This window comes from Coenobita brevimanus, chromosome 8 (assembly GCF_032717465.1).
Source record: "Coenobita brevimanus isolate Jiangsu-jjx chromosome 8, ASM3271746v2, whole genome shotgun sequence".
Taxonomy (NCBI): domain Eukaryota; kingdom Metazoa; phylum Arthropoda; class Malacostraca; order Decapoda; family Coenobitidae; genus Coenobita; species Coenobita brevimanus.
This window is the reverse complement of record NC_136961.1, coordinates 11,433,498-11,452,164: the sequence shown is the minus strand read 5'-3', so window position 1 is coordinate 11,452,164 and position 18,667 is coordinate 11,433,498. Positions and strand designations below refer to the sequence as shown.

At 41.9% G+C, this 18,667-nt stretch overlaps 1 protein-coding gene across 1 annotated transcript in view; it reads right to left on the bottom strand.

Annotated features, from left to right (window-relative positions):
• Positions 1-727: 727 nt before the first annotated feature.
• Positions 728-18,667, bottom strand: part of LOC145406544 (carboxylic ester hydrolase-like) — a 63,665-nt gene continuing 45,725 nt past the window's right edge. Inside the window, exons 11-13 of the mRNA XM_080277642.1 lie at positions 16,551-16,630; positions 9,428-9,542; positions 728-823 (exon numbers count right to left, since the gene is read on the bottom strand). Of these exons, the coding sequence (XP_080133768.1) occupies positions 728-823; positions 9,428-9,542; positions 16,551-16,630 (291 nt within the window). The remainder of the gene's footprint in view (positions 824-9,427; positions 9,543-16,550; positions 16,631-18,667) is intronic.

The window sequence follows — 18,667 nt, the reverse complement described above, 5'->3', positions numbered from 1 at the left end:
TCCCAGATACTGCTTTCTGTGCAAGTTTATCGTATCATTGTATTGCCTTGTAGTATTGTTGAATTATACCGTTCTAGTACAAGATTTTTCCTGATGATGTACTGTTGCGGCTGAACACAGAACTTCACTCACGAATTCATCTGCGTATTTGACCTAAACGGCGCTCCATAGCTCAAGTTGCTCACCAGTTTATTTCTGCATGTGACGCGTTAGTATCCTCTTGTAGGTTATGTATGTGATCCATGTCGTCGCAAAAGAACTACAAAAGATATATTAAGGCGAAATGGGGAACATAAATTGCTAGGGAGGAGGTAAAAGACAAACCTGAAATCAGTATTCCCACTGGCTAGGCAGCTCCCTAACACATTTTTCTTGGTGATTCATTCTGCATATTACACACAAAAAATACCTTTCTGTGTTGTTTATATCAGACTATTTTCAACATAATTTACATAAGAAAAGTATTTCGGGGCTTGAATGGAGAGTGAATAAGAGTGACCCATGCAACTGGCCAGACTTTGGTCAGTTCTCATTTTGTCAAGTGTCATTGTTCCTTGGACATTTCTTTACATCATCTTTGGGTGGGAAAGGAGGTCTGGGTGATGATGATGATGGTGAACGTACAAGAGAACAATAACTACTCGTATGCAGAGATAAACTAGGAAGGAAGAGGTGATGGGGAGTCTCGTTAACGGGTGAGAATACGAGCCTTGTAGAGACTGGGCATCTACAGCTCAGTCTTGTCAGGCGTCCTTGGCACCACGAAGTAAGGGTTGAGAGCTTTGTTGGTTGGCGTGGGCAGAGACGAGAGGAAGTTGCGCACCTGAAAGACATCACAGATACTTACTCATCATCATATTATCATCATGGAGATGGAAAGTCAAGTATAAGTCTTTCTGCAGTATTTGGTGGCGTATATCATAGGAAGTAGGAAATCTCATTTACAGCACCTATCCTTCCGCCTCCTAATTATACATTGGATTCGGTAAGGTTAGGCAAAAGTATGCGAGGTTAGGTTAGATAGATTTTTGGATGAATTAGATACTGTAAGGCTAACCGAAATTAAGTTAGGTTAGGTTATATTTTGTTGCTAGGTTAGGTTACATTAGGTTAGGTTCGAATAATTTTTTGCTAGTTTAGCACCGCGTCGGATAGGATAAGAAAACGATTGGCTATGTCAGCTCAGGTTAAGCTTGGTTAGGTTAAATTAGGTTAGTTTGATACTACCTGTAACAAATCCTATTTTTCCCCTCCTGCTTTACTTTCCATGGAGGTGGACTATAAGTGTAGCTAATGCGAAACAAGACCTACTAATGACACTAACCCTGGGTATATATAATAATTAGTGCTGCTGGACTTTCATGAAACTTCTGTCAAAGTCCATAAACAGAGAAAAACAGGAAAGGGGACTGAATTTTTAATTCACACACACACATTATATATATATATATATATATATATATATATATATATATATATATATATATATATATATATATATATATATATATATATATATATATATATGTGTGTGTGTGTGTGTGTGTGTGTGTGTGTGTGGAAGACAGGATGAAAAGGTGTGTTATGGACGCAAGAGTATATAGAAGTTAGGGGAGTGGACTTTCTGACCACCACTTGGTGTTGATCAGAATCAAGGTCTGAATGAAATGGAGAAATAGAAGAAGGGAAGGACAGGAGGAAGTAGTTCATACAAGGATGGTGGAAATGTTATAAGAGGATGGAAAAAGGGCAGAATATAAGAGGTAAGTGGAGGAGCGACTGGGTAAATACGAGCTGGAGCAGATGGGGGACGTGGAAGGTGTATGCAAGATAACCAAAAAAGAAATCTGTGCAGCATGTGAGTTGGTGTGTGGGGTAAAGAGAAGACGAAAGGGGGTTCAGGGAACAGCATAGTGGAATGAAGAGGTGAGACAGGCTGTGTCACAAATAAAAAAAACATATAGTGAGTGGAAGAAGACAGAGTTATATGTAGAGAGGAAGAGAGAGGTGAAAAGAGTAGTAAGAGAGCGTAAGAAGAGAGTCGATGGGGAATTTGGAAGGAATTTGAGTGTAAAGTGGAAGGAATGTGAGAAAATGTTCTGGAAAGAGGTAAAGACAGTTAGCCAAAGAAGTTAGGTGGGGGGTGAGAGATAAAGATGGTAGATTACTAGTGGAGAAGTGAGAAAAAGTGAGCAGATGGACAGAATACTTTAAGGAATTCTTCAATATAGGGAATGAAAGTAATGTTAGTATAAGTAGGTGAGGAATGGCTGGGAACAAATCAGTAGGATGGAAGTTGTGGAAGCAATGAAGAAAGTTAAAATGGGGAAAGCCCCGGGAATTGATGTAGTGTGTGGTGAAATGGTGAAGCACGGGAGACAGATAGCAGTAGAATGGGAGTGGACGATGTGCAGATCGGCCTGGGAAGAAGGTAGAGTCCCGGAGGATTGGAAATCAAGTATAATTATTCCCCTGTTCAAAGGAAGGGGGAAAAAGAAGTATGTGGTAATCACAGGGGCATTTGTCTTCTTAGTGTAACAGGAAAAGTAAATGGTAGGATGCTTACTGACAGAGTGAGAGAAATAACAGAGGAATTAGTTGGAGAAGAACAGGGGGGGGGGGTTAATGAAGGATAGAGGTTGTGTAGATCAGATATTCATGCTTAGATCTTTAGTGGAAAACTTTACAGAGAAGGGAAAGAAGTTGTATGTGGCCTTCATGGATTTGGAGAGAACATTATGACAGGGTGGACAGACAAGGATTGTGGAAAGTATTAAGAATATATCGAGTAGATGGGAAGTTGTTCAATGCTGTGAAGAGTATGTATGAGGGTGCTAAGGCTGCAATGAGTGTGGACAGTGAACTGAGTGAATTTTTCTATCTGAAGGTTGGATTGAAACAGGGATGTGTCATGTCACCATGGTTGCTCAATCTGTCTATACTGTAGAAGGGGTTATCAAGAGGATACAAGGTAGCTCAATGGATGTTGAAGCAACCCTAATGAGAGAGAGCGGTGTTTGGTAATTCCCTGTGCTGTTGTTTGCAGATGATACTGTGTTGTTAAATGAAGACAAAGGGGAGCTGCAAGGCTTGGTGGATGAGGTTGGAAGAGTGTGTAAGAAACGGAATCTAAAGGTGAATGTAGAGAAGAGTAAAGTTATGGTTTTCGAGAGAAGTGAAGTCAGTGAATGTACAGTGAGGCTGGATGAGGAGGAAATGGAAAATGTGAGTGCGTTTAAGTACTCGGGTAGTGTGATGAGTAGGGATGGAAGATTAGAGAATGAAATGCCTGAAAGGGTACAACAAGGAAGGAATGTTGTTGGTTCCTTGAAAGCAGTGATAAGAAACAGGGAAGTGACCACGGAAGTGAAAAAGTTACTACCTGACTGTATTGTGATACCAACTCTAACGTATGGAAGGTAAGCTTGGACCTTGTTGGAGGGACAGACGTCAAGAGTGAGAGCAGTGGAAGTGAGTTATTTGAAAGGAGCACGTGGAGTCACGTGGAGAGACAGATTGACAAATGAGGAAGTGAAGGAGGATTGTGGTGTGGATGAGGATGTGATACAAAGCGTTAGGAGAAACACACAGAGGTGGTTTGGCCATGTGGAGAGGATGGAAAGTGAGAGACTGACGAGGAAAGTGAATGCAAGTAAGGTGGAGGTGTGGAGAGGGAGAGGAAGGCCAAGGATGAGATGGAGTGACTGAGTGGATAGCTATATGAGAGAGGTGGGCGTGAGCTGGGAGCAGGGCAGTGAAATGGCGGGGACAGGGCGAGATGGAGGCGATTTTTTTGTTGCCACCACTTACAGGGTTAAGGCGTCTGGCAATAGGGACGTTATATATATATATATATATATATATATATATATATATATATATATATATGTCCCCTGGTAGGGACCCCCTCCTCTGTTTTTTTAGTTCCTAAAAATAGACAGGCCATAGAAAGGGATGGAGGATTGAGTTATCCTCGTGCCCTGAAGATTGTGTCTATGAATGTGCGTGGATGTAGTACGATTGAAGCTAAACAGGAGGAGACTGGGAAAATGTTTGTGAGAAGAATGTTGGATGTATTAGCTTTGAGTGAAACGAAGATGAAAGGGAAAGGTGAGTCTAAGTTTGGAAGTGTGAATGGAAAATTGCCAGGTGTTGACAGAGGAAGGTCGGGAAAAGGTCTGGCTTTCATAGTGAGCCCGGAAGTGCAGCAGTGTTTGACTGAGTGGAAGGATATATCATCGAGAGTGATGTGGGTGAAAGCGAAATATGAATGTGTGTTGTGGGTATTTGTGAGTGCATCTGGGTCTGGTATTGAAACGGATGAAAAAGTGAGGGAGTTCTCTGGAATGATGTTGATGAGTGTCTGCAGAGTTTTGGAGCAAATGTGAATTTGGTAATGATGGGAGATCTGAATGCTAGAGTGAAAAATGTAGCAGTTGACGGTGTTGTTGGTATGCATGATGTGCCTGGAAGAAATAAGAACGGGAAACGAATGATAGCGATGTGTGTTGAGCGAGAGATGGTAATTGGAAATACCTTGTTTGAGAAGAAAGATATTTATAAGTATACATGGGTGAGACAGGAAGGTGGAAGGATTGTTGATAGAGCATTGACAGACTATGTGGTTGTGTCCAGGAATGTAATAGGAAGATTGGTGGATGTAAGAGTTCTGAGAGGGGAGGGTGGAGGTATGTCTGACCACTACCTGGTAGAGGGAATTTTAAGAGTAGGTAAGAGATGGGTGGGAGCTATACTCCTTTCGCAGCAAGAAGTCCGTTCAGGGTGTGGCAGAAGTTGGAATTTCTCCGAGTGCGACGTTGCCAATTTGACCACCAATTATCGGATTATCACTCTGTCTCCCTACCTACCCCCATCCCACCTGTTTCTCTCTCCCTCCCTCTCTCTCTCTCTCTCTCTCTCTCTCTCTATATATATATATATATATATATATATATATATATATATATACATATATATATATATATATATATATATATATATATATATATATATATATATTGTATATATTTATTATTTACAACATTTTTTCCACACCACCTATGAGGTAAAAGTCTAGGCGCGTTTTATTTTTAAGAGGTTTCCCCTGTAGGCCTAATCCTATCTCTGATCTTTAATCATAATCTTCGTCATCAGAACTTTCTGTTATATTGACGACGAATGACTCTACGAAATGTGGAGGCTTCCCATTGGCTGCTGTCCATTGTTTATATCCCGTGATTGGCTGACGGGCAGCCAATGGGAGAGCGCGAACTAACAGCTCCACGTGGACCCCTCATTTCATATTTACATATCAATCAATGTATTCGGTCAGCCATTACTATAAATGTATTCGGTCAGCCATTACTATCCTGGGTGGTGACTAGACAGGGAGTGACCCTGGGTCCCTCGCCGACCTCGGCGTGGCAACATGGGAAAAAAGCGCTGCCACGTGTCATAGAATTCATTCAAATCGTTGTTATAATTCTAAAAAGTGATACTCAATGTACTATATAGCTTCCTTTACTATATACAGAATATAAAAAACAATTTCCAATAGCACATAGATGAAATATAAGAGAGAGAGAGGCATGTACTACGGTTGATTTGGCAGCATCGCTAGAGGTGATTCACCAGGTGGGCCCAACCCTGAACGGACTTCTTGCGGTGAAAGGACTATAGGAGGGTTAGGTGTGGCTGGGAGGTTTTGAAAATTAGTGAGTTGGATATAAGAAAATGATACAGTATCAGAAGAAATTGAAAGATAAGTAGAGCGCAGTGAAAGATCTGGAGAATGGCAGTGTACTGTAGAGGAGGAATGGCAGTTGTTTAAGAGTGCTGTGGTGAGGCATGCGGAAGAGTTGTGTGGTGTGAGACGAGTGGGTGGTGGTGTAAGAATGGGAAGTGAATGATGGTGCGAGGAAGTAAGTATGGCTGTGGCTGAGAAGACACATGCATATGAAGTAAGGCTGCAGAGGAAGGATGAGGTGTCATATGAGAGGTACAGTATAAGGAAATGAGGAATAGGGTGAGAAGGGCTGTGCATGATGCTAAAGTGGCAGCAGGTGAGAGGTGGGGTAGATGGTTGACTGAGAATTTTCAACAGAATAAGATAATGTTTTGGAAGAAGGTGAAAAGTGTACAAAAGGGAGAGTCTGGGAAGAAAGAGCGAGTAAAAGCAGAGGACAGAAGGATGTTAACTGAGACGGCCGCAGTAAGGAAGAGATGGGCAGAGTATTCTGAAAGATTCTTAAATATAGAGGAGGAAAGGGAGGCTGAGATTGTGGCAGATGGAAAGGTGCAAGGAATAAATGTGTGAGGAGAGTTGAATGATTCTTTGATCACGATGGAGCAAGTGCAGGAGGCAGTAAGGGAGATGAAAACAGGGAAAGCTGCAGGTATGGATGGGTGTGCTGTAGAATGCCTGAATGGTGGTGGAGCGACTACTGTTGTGTGGTTAGTAAGATTGTTGAATGTGTGCTTTGTGAAAAGTATGGTGCCTGTTGACTGGGCAAGTGCTTGTGTGGTCCCGTTGTTTAAAGGTAAGGATGATAAGTATGAGTGTACTAGCTTTAGAGGTACAAGTCTGTTGAGTGTTGTAGGTAAGGAGTATAGTAGAGTGTTAATTAAGAGAGTTAGAGAGGGTACAGAGGGAGTGATTGGTGATGAGCAGTGTGGCTTTAGGAGAGGGAGGGAATGCATGGATCAGGTGTTTGCTGTGAGACAGGTGTGTGAAAATTATTTAGCGAAATGAATGTGTTTTGGGCGTTCATGGATTTAGAGAAAGCGTATGATAGAATTGATAGGGAGGCTTTGTGGACTGTTTTAAGATTGTATGGACTTGATGGTAGGTTGCTGAAAGGAGTGAAAAGTTTTTCTGTAAATAGTAGAGTGTGTGTAAGAGTGGGAAATACTATGAGTGATTGGTTTCCTGTGAGAGTGGGGCAGTGGCAGGGATGTGTGATGTCGCCTTGGCTGTTTAATATTTACAGTATATGGATGGTGTTGTAAAGGAGGGGAATGCAAGAGTGTTAGGTGGATGTCTGAGTCTGGTGAATGTTGACGGTAGTGAGTGGAATCTGAAGCAGCTGCTGTTTGCGGATGATACTGCACTGGTAGCGGATTCAGAGGAGGGATTGAAACAGTTGATAGAGGAGTTTGGAAGGGTGTGTGAAAGGAGGAAATTGAAAGTAAATGAGAATAAGAGTAGAGTGATGAAGTGTACAAGATTGGTAGATAGTAGGAGGATGAATATAGTTTTGGATGGTGAGTTGTTTGAGGAGGTAAAGTGTTTTAAGTATTTAGGGTCACATGTTGCTGTGGATGGAAGAATAGATGCAGAAGTGAAGTTTAGAATGAATGAAGTAGGAAAGGTGCTGGGAGGAATGAAAACAGTGCATATATGTCGTTTGCTTAGAATGGAAGTAAAAAGAAGGCTGTATGAGCGCGTTGTGGTACCAACTGCATTATATGGGACTGAAACATGGAATATGGGTGCAGCAGAGGAACACTTTGAATGTAATGGAGATGAGGTGTCTGAGGAGTATGTGTGGAGTGACGCATATGAATCGAGTGAGAAATGATGAAGTGCGAAGGAGAACTGGAGTTGTAAGGGAGATGGCTGATCGAGTTGAGCAAGGGGTGTTGTGATGGTTTGGACATGCGGAGAGAATGGATAATGAGTGATTGATGAAAAAGATAATTAGATCTGATGTGAGAGGTGTAAGGCTGAGAGGAAGACCATGAACAGGATTGATGGACAGTGTGAAGAGAGCGTTGGATGTGAAAGGAATGTCTGATGAGCAAGGAAAAGTGGCTGTGCATGATAGAGGTGACTGGAGAGAAAAATGTGAATGAATAAACGGTGACGCAGCGCTGAAGAGATATTCTCACGCATTTGGTCTGATCAGCTGATAAGGTCAGGTGCGGGTAAGGGGATGGGTCCATTATGATGTGGCAGGGGTAAACCAGCTCTGCTGGTGGTCCCTGCTGCGGAATTAACTGATTGCGCTGCGCAGTTGACCCTTATACGGTAGGGAGTGGTGAGAATCTGACCCATCTCCCCTTGGGACTAAGATGCGAATGAATGTGTTTGAGTGGATGAGTAAATGGGGAGTGTGTCGTCCTGTCTCGGCTACCTCCCTTTTCTTGGGCGAAGCAGCCTACGTATATATATATATATATATATATATATATATATATATATATATATATATATATATATATATATATATATATATATATATATATATATATATATATAATTAATCCGATCTCAGAGAGCAATGGAAAGGTCAATGTTGAGAATATCTTTAAGAGACAGGAAAAGATCAACTTGGGTGAGAGAACAGACTAAAGTCAAAGATATTATAGAAGTTGTAAAAGAACAGAAATGGAGGTGGGCAGGCCATATAGCAAGAATAAGGGATAACCGATGGAGCAAGAGGCTGACAGACTGGACACCAAGAGATTGTAAGTGTAGCAGAAAAAGGCCTGACAGGAGATGGAGAGATGAAATAGGGAAATTTGCAGGGAAAACGTGGCAAAGATTGGCTTAGTCAAGGAATTCGTGGAAGAGGTTGCGGAAGGCCTTTGTTCAGCAGTGGACTAGTTATGGCTGCTGCTGCTGCTGGTGATGATATTGGTGGTAGGTGAGGGCGCTCACCATCCACTCACTCGATGTAGTGCTGCTTTGGGTGTCTGCCCATTCCTCTCTTCCCATCTTCCTCTTCTGTCTTTCTTTCCTTCATTCTTTTCTCTTCCTTTTGCCTATGGGTGACTTTACACTTCTTCGTTCTTTCTTTCAATCTTTCTTTTCCTTCTGCCTATGGGTGACTCTACACTGAGTGACAAGCCAAATGGTTTCCTCTACACCAGGAAACCATTTACTACGCTGAGTGGTAACCATATAACCAAATTGTGGCGCCTGGTAATTTAGTGGGTAATTAAGGCGCTCCAATCGGACTGAGCCTGTGTAGCTTTATGCCCAAGGGGTGGTTGGGGTTTCTTGTTCACGTAATGCCACTCACGGATGAGTGAGGCTAGTCACTCTCATCTTAAATGTCAGGACCAACTTGCCTAGCCCAGGGTTCCTACGCTCGTCATGGGGCGACATAGGATTGGATGATGGATGGATATATATATATATATATATATATATATATATATATATATATATATATATACATGACTAATCGCTGCAGGAGACTGCTATCAAAATAAATGTTGTGAAATCGTTGCACCCTACGTTCTGTCTACAGCCCGGGATATACTTGGGAATGGTTATGATGGCCAGGTGTTGGAAAGTGTCAGGCCAGTTGCTGAAGGGTGTCAGGTAATATGATTATAGTGAGGCTGAACATCTTGCCTTCTGTTTAACTTCTGGTATTAGTAATGGTGATGATGATGATGATGATGATGATCGCTTTACCTTCTGCCTGGTGTCTGGGATCATCTTTGGGTTGGGTGTGATGGCCAGGTGTTGGAAGGTGTCAGGGGTTGTGGCCTCCCATATGAAGCCCAGCGTGGCATCTGGCGTCGGGTGCCTGAACAAAAGTAAATATGTCAATAAATAATTGCACACACACACACACACACACACACACACACACACACACACATACCTATAGATAGATAGAGTCTGTAGATAGATAGATATAGATATAGATATAGATTGGTGGTAGGTGGGGGGTGCTCACCATCCACTCACTAGATGTAGTGCTACTTTAGGTGTCTGCCCTTTCATCTCTTCCATCCTTCCTCTTCTGTCTTCTTTCCTTTACTCTTTCCTCTTTCTTCTGCCTAAGGGTGACTTTACATTCTCTCTTCCGTCTTTCCTTCATTCTTTCCTCTTCCTTCTGCCTGTGGGTAACTCTACACTGAGTGACAAGTCAAATGATTTCCTGTACACCAGGAAACCATTTTCTACGCTCGGTGGTAACCATCTAACCAAATTATGGCGCCTGGTGGTTTAGTGGGAAATTAAGGTGCTCCAATCAAATGGAGCCATTGTAGGATTACATACAAGGGGTGGCTGGGGTTTATTGCTCACGTAATGCCACTCAGGGATGAGTGAGGCCGTTCATTCTAGTCTTAAATGTCAGGATTAACTTGCCTAGCCCAGGGCTCCTACGTTCCTCGTGGGGCGACATAGGAATGGATGATGGATCGATGGATGGATTTTTTTTTTCTTCAATGCGAGGAAGAAGAAACCAAAGGCTAGGAGCCCGCAAAACAGTTCCTTCCCCCTCTCCCCTCACACACACACACACACAAAAAAAAAAAAAAAAAATTCAAGATCACTTGATTTCGAGATGCCTGGAAACACTGCGTTTGAAAGACTGGAGATCAATGGAAGTAGAAAATACAGACAGAGGGAGACAGTTCCAGGGCTGACCTGTCGCATAAATGAATGACTGGGAGTAACGGCCAGCTCTTGCATTAGAGAGTTGGACAGAAAAGGGATGAGAGTTTGTTGCTAGACGGGTGCTAGGCACCAGTCGTTGAGGTGGAGGGATGCAAGGAGACAGTTCAGAGGAGCAGTGACCATTGAAGTAGCGACAGAAAAGAGATAAAGAGGCAACAGTGCGGTGAAGAGACAAAGGTTGAAGGGAGTCAGTAATAGGTGGAGAATTAATGGGACGAAAAGCCTTTGACTCCATCCTATTGAGAATAGTTGTATGTGGGGAGCCTCCCCACATAATTATGGGAGTTGTACTCTACACAGGGGCGAATATAACCTGTGCATAACTTCAACAACTGTGCAGAGGTAAAGAAGGCACAGAGTCGGATTAGCACACCTAATCTCTTGGAAGCGGATTTTACAAGAGGTGCAATATGATCTTTCCAAGATAAGTCTCAAGTAAATGAAATCTCTTGCATGGTCAAGGACGATGCAAGATTGAGATGCATATTAAACATTAGTGGGGACTCCTGTGAAAAATTTTGTCGGGTTGATTGGTGTAAAAACTGAGTCTTTGATGCATCAAAATCAACCAGATTATTTTTACCCCAGTCAGAGATACAAGCCAAGTCAGACATTAGGTGTGCCATAGACTCATCCCTTGTTTGTTGAGGTAACTGCTGAGATGGACGTTGCAGGAACTGAATGGAAAGGTGAAGGGTGGAATCATCAGCGTACGAGTGGATAGGGTTAGATGAACAGCTTAGAAAATCATTGTTGAATAAAACGAAGAGAGTTGGTGATAGGGCTGTGTCCTGAGGAACACCATTGTTGATAGATTTAGAAGAACGATGGCCGTCTGCAACAGCGGGTATAGATCGACCACAAAGGTAGCTATAGATGAAGACATAGGAAAAAAGGATAGAAACCATAAGAGGGCAGTCTGGAAAATAAAGATTTATGCCAGACTCGATCGATAGCCTTTGAGATGTCAACTGCAATGACAAACTATAGCCAAAGTCCTGAAAGGAGGATGACCAGGAGTTTGAAAGGTAGGTGAGATAATCGCCCGTGGAGCGTCTCTGACGGAACCCATACTGATCAGAGGGAAGGTTTTGATAGGAACGATGCTTTAAAATTTTTCTGTTAAGATTAGACTCGAAAACTTTTGAGCCACAGGATGTTATCCCATTGGCTGCGGTATTTAGTTGAAAGGGACCCTTTGCCTGTGCGGCTATTTCGCCAAAACTCAGCTCTTGCAAAACAACATGAAGTATATATCAGTGTACTCACCATATATCTGTGTATCCTCTGGTAAACATCCTTTTTTCTAAAACACCGTGGTAATGGCGAAGTTGTGAACAGAAGTTAGAGAAGTTCGTGACATAAAACATCTTACATTTACCGAGTGTGAGGGAAAATGGAGCATCAGAGCGGACCCTAAAATAAACTGAATACGCCGATACAAATGTAAACCACATCGGGAAATGGGTGTATTGATAAAGTAGGTGGCTGATGTGGACCGTGGAATAGAAGAACAGTATGTGGAAATGAGTATGGCATGGATATGAGTGATAGGGTGATGTTCTAGTCAAACCGACATAACTGTACACTGCTAACAGCTCGCTAAAATGCTCTGGTATGTTCACAAGTTAGCTAGTTAGTGACACTAAGAATTTGTCGTGTGTGTGTGTGTGTGTGTGTGTGTGTGTGTGTGTGTGTGTGTGTGTGTCCTGAGCAGCCTCTAAAGTGTGTAAGTCGGAGCAAACACAAACCATTGAGGGAAAAGGGGGAGTGCTGATGAAAAAGTGCATGTGTACTGTGAAAAACAAGAAAAAAGCCCACTGGCTACACTGCGCCCCTCATGCAAGACTCCCGTGCTCTGACACACACACACACACACACACACACACACACACACACACACACACACACACACACACACACACACACACACACACACACACACACACACACACACACACACACAAGAAAAATACGTGGATATGGGAATGGAAACAAATTATAGGGGAAAAATGGGGTGTACTGATGGAGAGAGAGAGAGAGAGAGAGAGAGAGAGAGAGAGAGAGAGAGAGAGAGAACACCGGTGGAAGATAGGAAACAAAGACGGGGCTTGCTCAGGTCACCACAGGACAGGTGAGGGTAAGGGATAAACGGACGAAGGTGGGGCTGCCGGAAGTCAAGTGTGCAGAGTGAAATTACCTATTTCCTTTGTGTAATAAATCTATTTCCATACTCATGAGATGTGATTATAGAAGATGACTAACAATCTGTTGTCGGATGAGGTCGAGGAAGCCTAATGTTCAAATATTGTGGGTGATGCATCAGGGTTGTCACTTTAGTGGGATTAAGTTTCAGATTTCCTACATTCCTCGCATTCCTTTGACACTGTATAGTGCGGAAGACATGGTTATGGATGAGTTATGATCAAGTCATATAGGCACACATACATATGGATGAGATAACAGCTGGCTAAAATGCTGTCATTATTATACTGTGATGGCTTATATAAGGGTGGTTTCAATAAAGCGGGGTCAAGGTTCAGGTAATTTATCCTGCCTTCCTCAGATTCATTTAAAACTATAAAGTACTGAATGTAATAAGCATGGATATGGATTACAGGGTTATCGTCAGGTCATACAGACACATAACTGTACATGGGATAATAGCTAGCTGTAAATTGCGAAATGGTTGAAGAGTCTCATTATACTTTTTTTTTTTTTTTCACTGAAAGGCATACGGGAAACTATGGTCTGAATGTCTTTCATTTCCAAGGGCCGTGGTACCTCAGTGGTAAACGACTGAATGATGACAAAGAAGGTGGTTGATTATGGAAGTGCATTGAGGGTTTTTTATCATTTTGTTTTATGATTGATTTTTTTTTTTTACAAACTCGTGTCATTTACCTGAGGAAAATGAGTTCATTTTCCTCAGGAAAATTACACGAGTTTGAAGAACCTGAAATGTTTTTTTAGATATATATATATATATTTCTTAGTTACTATTTATTTATTTTTTATACACTCAGACACTCCTAGCCATAAAAATATAACACAGAACATAGCATGTATTGCAACAGTATGGTTGGAGGTAGAATATTCCCGTCACTGTCCCGTCACTGCTCGCTACATCCACCCGCCATCGTGACTGGCAAGTGACTAACCAGGGAGACGGTGAGAAGGGGTTGACAGGTGTCGCTGTGACCTACAATCTGTCCCACTTTGGGAAGTAGGTCCGGGCCAGATGTGGGTGTATCACACTCACTCAGGAATGTCCAGATATGGGTGTTTCGAAGCTTACGGGTTAAAGAGATTGGACGATAGGTAGAGAGTTGGGAATGGTCACCCTTCTTTGGGACTGGATGAATGAGAACAAACTTCCAGGAAGAAGGAAAGGTACAACTTGAAAGACAAAGGAGAGTTTTCGTAAGGGAGAGTGTAAGCACAGAAGCACAGTTCATCAGGACAACAGGAGTGACTCCATTAGGCCCATATGCTTTGTTAGTACTGAGGCAAGTGATGGCAGAAAACATATCAGCTGACGAAATTTTAATGTCAATCATAAGGAAGTCACAGGGGGGAAGTGATGGAGGAACAGCACCAGAATCATCTAAGGTGGAATTGGAGGAAAAAGTTTGAGTGAAGAGATCTACTTTATCAGTAGAAGAAATAGCTGCAGAACCATCAGAGTAGAAAAGAGGAGGGAAGAATGATAAGGTAAAATTGTTAGAAAGGTTTTTGGCAAGGTGCCAGAAGGAGCGGGAAGAATTCGAGTTGGAGAGTTGAGAGCATTTAGTACGGATGAAATTATTTTTAACAGAGAGAAGGACTTAGCATGATTCCGGGCACAAACATATAAAAGATGTGATTCAGGGGTGGGTTGGCTCTGCTACTTTTATAGGCCCTCTTCTTGTTGCGGACAGCATTAGTACAAGCGTGATTAAACCAAGGCTTTCTTGCATTAGTCAAAGGATAGGATAAGAGAATGAATGTATGATTCCATGCCCGAGAGAATAACCTGCATAATGCACAAGGCACACCCAGATGGCTCCCGGCCATGGAAGCAATAATCATTCCAGGGAAAATCAAAGAAGTACTGTCTTAGGGCCTCCCAATTCACACCTCCAAAGTGCCACAGTCGACTTTTCTTTGGAGGGTCCACAGGCCGTACCAGAGTGATAGGACAGGTTAAGGTAATAAGGTCGTGATCGGAGGAGCCAAACAGAGAGAAAAGATTAACAGTGTAAGCAGAAGGATTAGTTGTATGGAAGAGGTCAAGTATGTTAGGGCTCTCTCCAAAGCGGTCAAGGATACGGGTAGCATGCTGTACAAGCTGCTCTAGGTCATTAAGGATAGAAAAGATGTAGACCGGGTGGATCAGTGAAAGGAAAGGAGAGCCAAAGGTGGTGGTGAACACTGAAATCTCCTAGAATGGAGATTTCATAGAAAGGAGAAATTGATAGAATGTGTTCCATCGTAGAAGTAAGATACTAGAAGAATTTTTGATAGTCAGTAATATTAGTGGATAAATAAATAGTCAGAGAATGACAGGAGAGTCGAAGCCAGAGAGTAGAGAATTCAGAAGAATCAAGTTCTGGAACACAAGAGGAAGATAAATCGTTGCGTACATATACACAACAGCCACTTTTGGCTTTGAAATGAGTATAGAGAAAGTAGGAGGTTACAGAAAAGGGTTTGCTTTCAGTTGCCTCAGACACCTGACTGTTAGTTAGGAAGAGAAGGTGAGGTTTAGAGGAGGAGCGGTGATGGTGAACAAAAAGAAAGTTAGAGGAAAGGCCGTGAATGTTGCGGAAATGAAGAAGTGAGTCAGACAGTGTTGCAGGCAACTCGTTGAGTTGTCACCAGGAAAGGGGGGGATGGTGGGGGCATTTATGGTCCCCCACCTGGCGACTCCGAGGCATAGTTAATATGCGCCATTTTTCTTTTATAGTTTTGAAAAGGAAATGTAGTGTGTATTTTGCATGTAGATTGGTGTTGACAGTTAGAGGAACTTGTATTGGAGAGCATGCTGGCCTACTTTCTGTGTTACCGAAACCATGAAAAAGTTCAGCAAAGGGGGATGGTCAGGAACTGGTCCTCAGGGCTGATGAAATGGGAGCTCCAGCTCTTCCTGTCAACAGCTTTCCATCCACCTTGGGAGTATTGCGATGCTGGACTGGTGCTACAGTCTATACATACATACAGAGAGAGAGAGAGAGAGAGAGAGAGAGAGAGAGAGAGAGGGAGAGAGAGATCGGCCAAAATTTGTTTGCATTAGTTTGGGGTAAGTCCAGTGAGTATCAGAAAATACCAGACATTATGTTTGGCGATCGTAAGTCTCGCGACAACATGAAATTACCGGAAAGTGTGACATGAAAAAATGTTCGTTTGGTCGTTGCTTTTACGAGATCAGTATTAGGTATCGAGCTTATTGTCTTTTTTCAATACCTTGGGGTGAGTCCAAGGAGTGTCAAAAAAATATCAAACAAAATTTCTGGCGATTGCACATGACGCGACGGCGCGAAATTCTCGGAACTGGTGAAACACGAAAATAAGGGAAAATCATTATTTGACTTTCTGGTCAGGATTGATCATCGTGGGCTGAATAAACAAAGATAATTTGTGGACGTTTTATGATGGAAATGGTGTTTGCTAATCTCTGAGGCTGAAGTGTTGTATGAGTTGTGAATTACTCTACCACGACAAAGATCATTAACCCCTTTAAGCTGGGTTAAATACAAAGTGTTGTCAGACTGGAAGGTTAATTTGATCAGTGACCAAGGAGACATTTTTGTCTCATAAATAAATGTCATTGAATTTTATGCAACCATGACTTAGTACTAACGTTGTGGGACTGGTTAAGTTCCGTCAAATAAAAACCAAACCAACTATACTAAGATTCCTGACCCCAAGAAAATGGGACCAGTGTGTAAGGCCGTATTGTAGGTGGCATGGGAGGCTTCGTAGCTCCTCTTTTACGGCGATTTATTTTACATAACACACCTTTTTGCTTCCTCCATGTTACTGGAACAAACCTACCAGTGTAAAGAGGTTAACAATACATATATTAAAAATATATCTCACACTATCTCACAGTTTCTCTGAATCTCCTTAATTGTCACTCACTCACCCAGCAGCAGCAAAGTTGGTCCACAGTTTAGTGATGATGTCCCTAACTTCTAGGTCTTCAGCAGTGACCAGATCTTGAGGCTGAGAGGGTACAGGAGGTGCTGCCGAGGGACGCCCGGGGAATAGGTAGAGTAGCTCGTCGGCGTAGGGTACCCCTGTGGAGAGAGAGAGAGAGAGAGAGTGATGAAAGAACTTGAGACTTGATTATTAAAACTGAAGGAATGAAATCATAAGCAGACCACCAACTTTAACTGTCATTAACTGAACACCATAGGTGTGTTGCTTGTTATTAGCATGCATCCCGCACTTATGAGTGTCGTCGGCAGTAATGCAGAATGATCAGATGTATTATGTCAACAACACATACTTTAGTAAAAGTTGTTAAAAGTTTAATGCTTGTTTACACCTTCACGCTATTCGTTATAGCCCCGTGGTTACCAACTGCCTGTTGTGCAATGGTTAATTTTTTGCTGAAAATGCAGTGAGTGTACATTTTGTAATATTAATAATAATAATAAAGTTAATAATAATAATAATGATGATAATGATAGTAATAATAATAATAATAATAATAATAATAATAACAAGAACAATAACAACAACAATAATCTATCTATCTATGGCCAGACGCCATAATCCCTAAGGGGTGGCCGTTTGTGTTTAATTGTTTTATGGGGAGGGGCATTAACCTTCAATCAATCCACTTGCTGACACGTTGGGAACACGTATGTTGGTTATATGGTTACCATCCAGCACTGTACGTAGTTTCCTGGTTTACAGGAAACCATGCTGGTCGAAATTGTCCTTCAACAGTCCACCAATCTCACTTTAGGGAACAGGGATGAGATAGAGGGAAATTTGTATGATTGGGTATCTTCACGGCCTAATCATATCAGTGCCACCAATTGAAGGTGCCCATCTCCAGCACCAACACCATGCTACAAAATAGAGTATATACTCTTTTCAGTAGAGTGTGTGCAGTCATAAGAAAAACTATCGTTACCCGTCAGAGCACTATGACACAACGACGAAGTGTTGTGGAATGACGGGATAGGAAATCTTTACCTCAAACACGCCAGTGTCGGTTATGTGAGACACAGATATTAGAATTTGTGCTAGAGGTAATAAAAGCTAATTAGATCGTTTGGCCTCTTTGCATAGAGACAATACGCTTTCTTATCCGGCACCGAATTCATTAAATAAAGATATAACCGAATGGTCTGAAGTCGGCAACACACATGCAGACGGCCAATGAGTATGTGCACCCATGCCAGACATATGTAGTACTTCAGCCGATACAAGCCAAGTTAGTAAATTTCAGTGTAATAATGATATGTATTGCTTTCTACATACAGTAAATCTTGAGTACAAGGAAAATAATACATAATCAGTCTCATTGTTTTAATATTTTGTATACCCATCCCCTACGTCCAAAACAGCCTCCAGACGTCTGAAGCTTCCATCTGAAGCATTTAACCACCCATCTAAAGCAAACAAATGAACTCGTGCACCCCTGCTAGACTATCATTAAAAAAAAAAAAAAAGAAACAGTCGATGCCAATAGATTTAATACCATTCAAAATAATTTATTTGTTGTATTCTACAGATAAGTGTTGAATAGCAGGAAAATAATAAACCTGCAGAGTTTCATTATTAATCCCCGTCGGGGCGCTCAGGGTAACGCAAACACGTCCTATATATTTTCCTACCATATGGCTCATTCTTGCTCATTATTCCAACTCTTGTAATGGGATTGTGATATGGCAACACTAGATAGGGAAGGGGCGAACAGCAAGTATCCGCCCACATAGCCTAGCAAACATTCGTTTTGCATCAAACATTCCTGGGGTTATGATACTTTTTCTTATGACTACTCTTTACAGCACAATAATATGAAGAATAAAATAACTGCAAGAAAAAAATATTTCATAAACCTTATTTAGTGAATGCATACAGCCTCAATATTTTAAGCTTTCTTTTTAAAAACCTGTAATACAATATTCTATACAATAAAGAGTAGACTGTAGCACCAGACGAGCAGGGTAGTACTCCTAAGGTGGATGGAAGGCTGATGACAGAGAGAGCTGGAGCTTCCGTTTCATCAGCCCTCAGGACTAG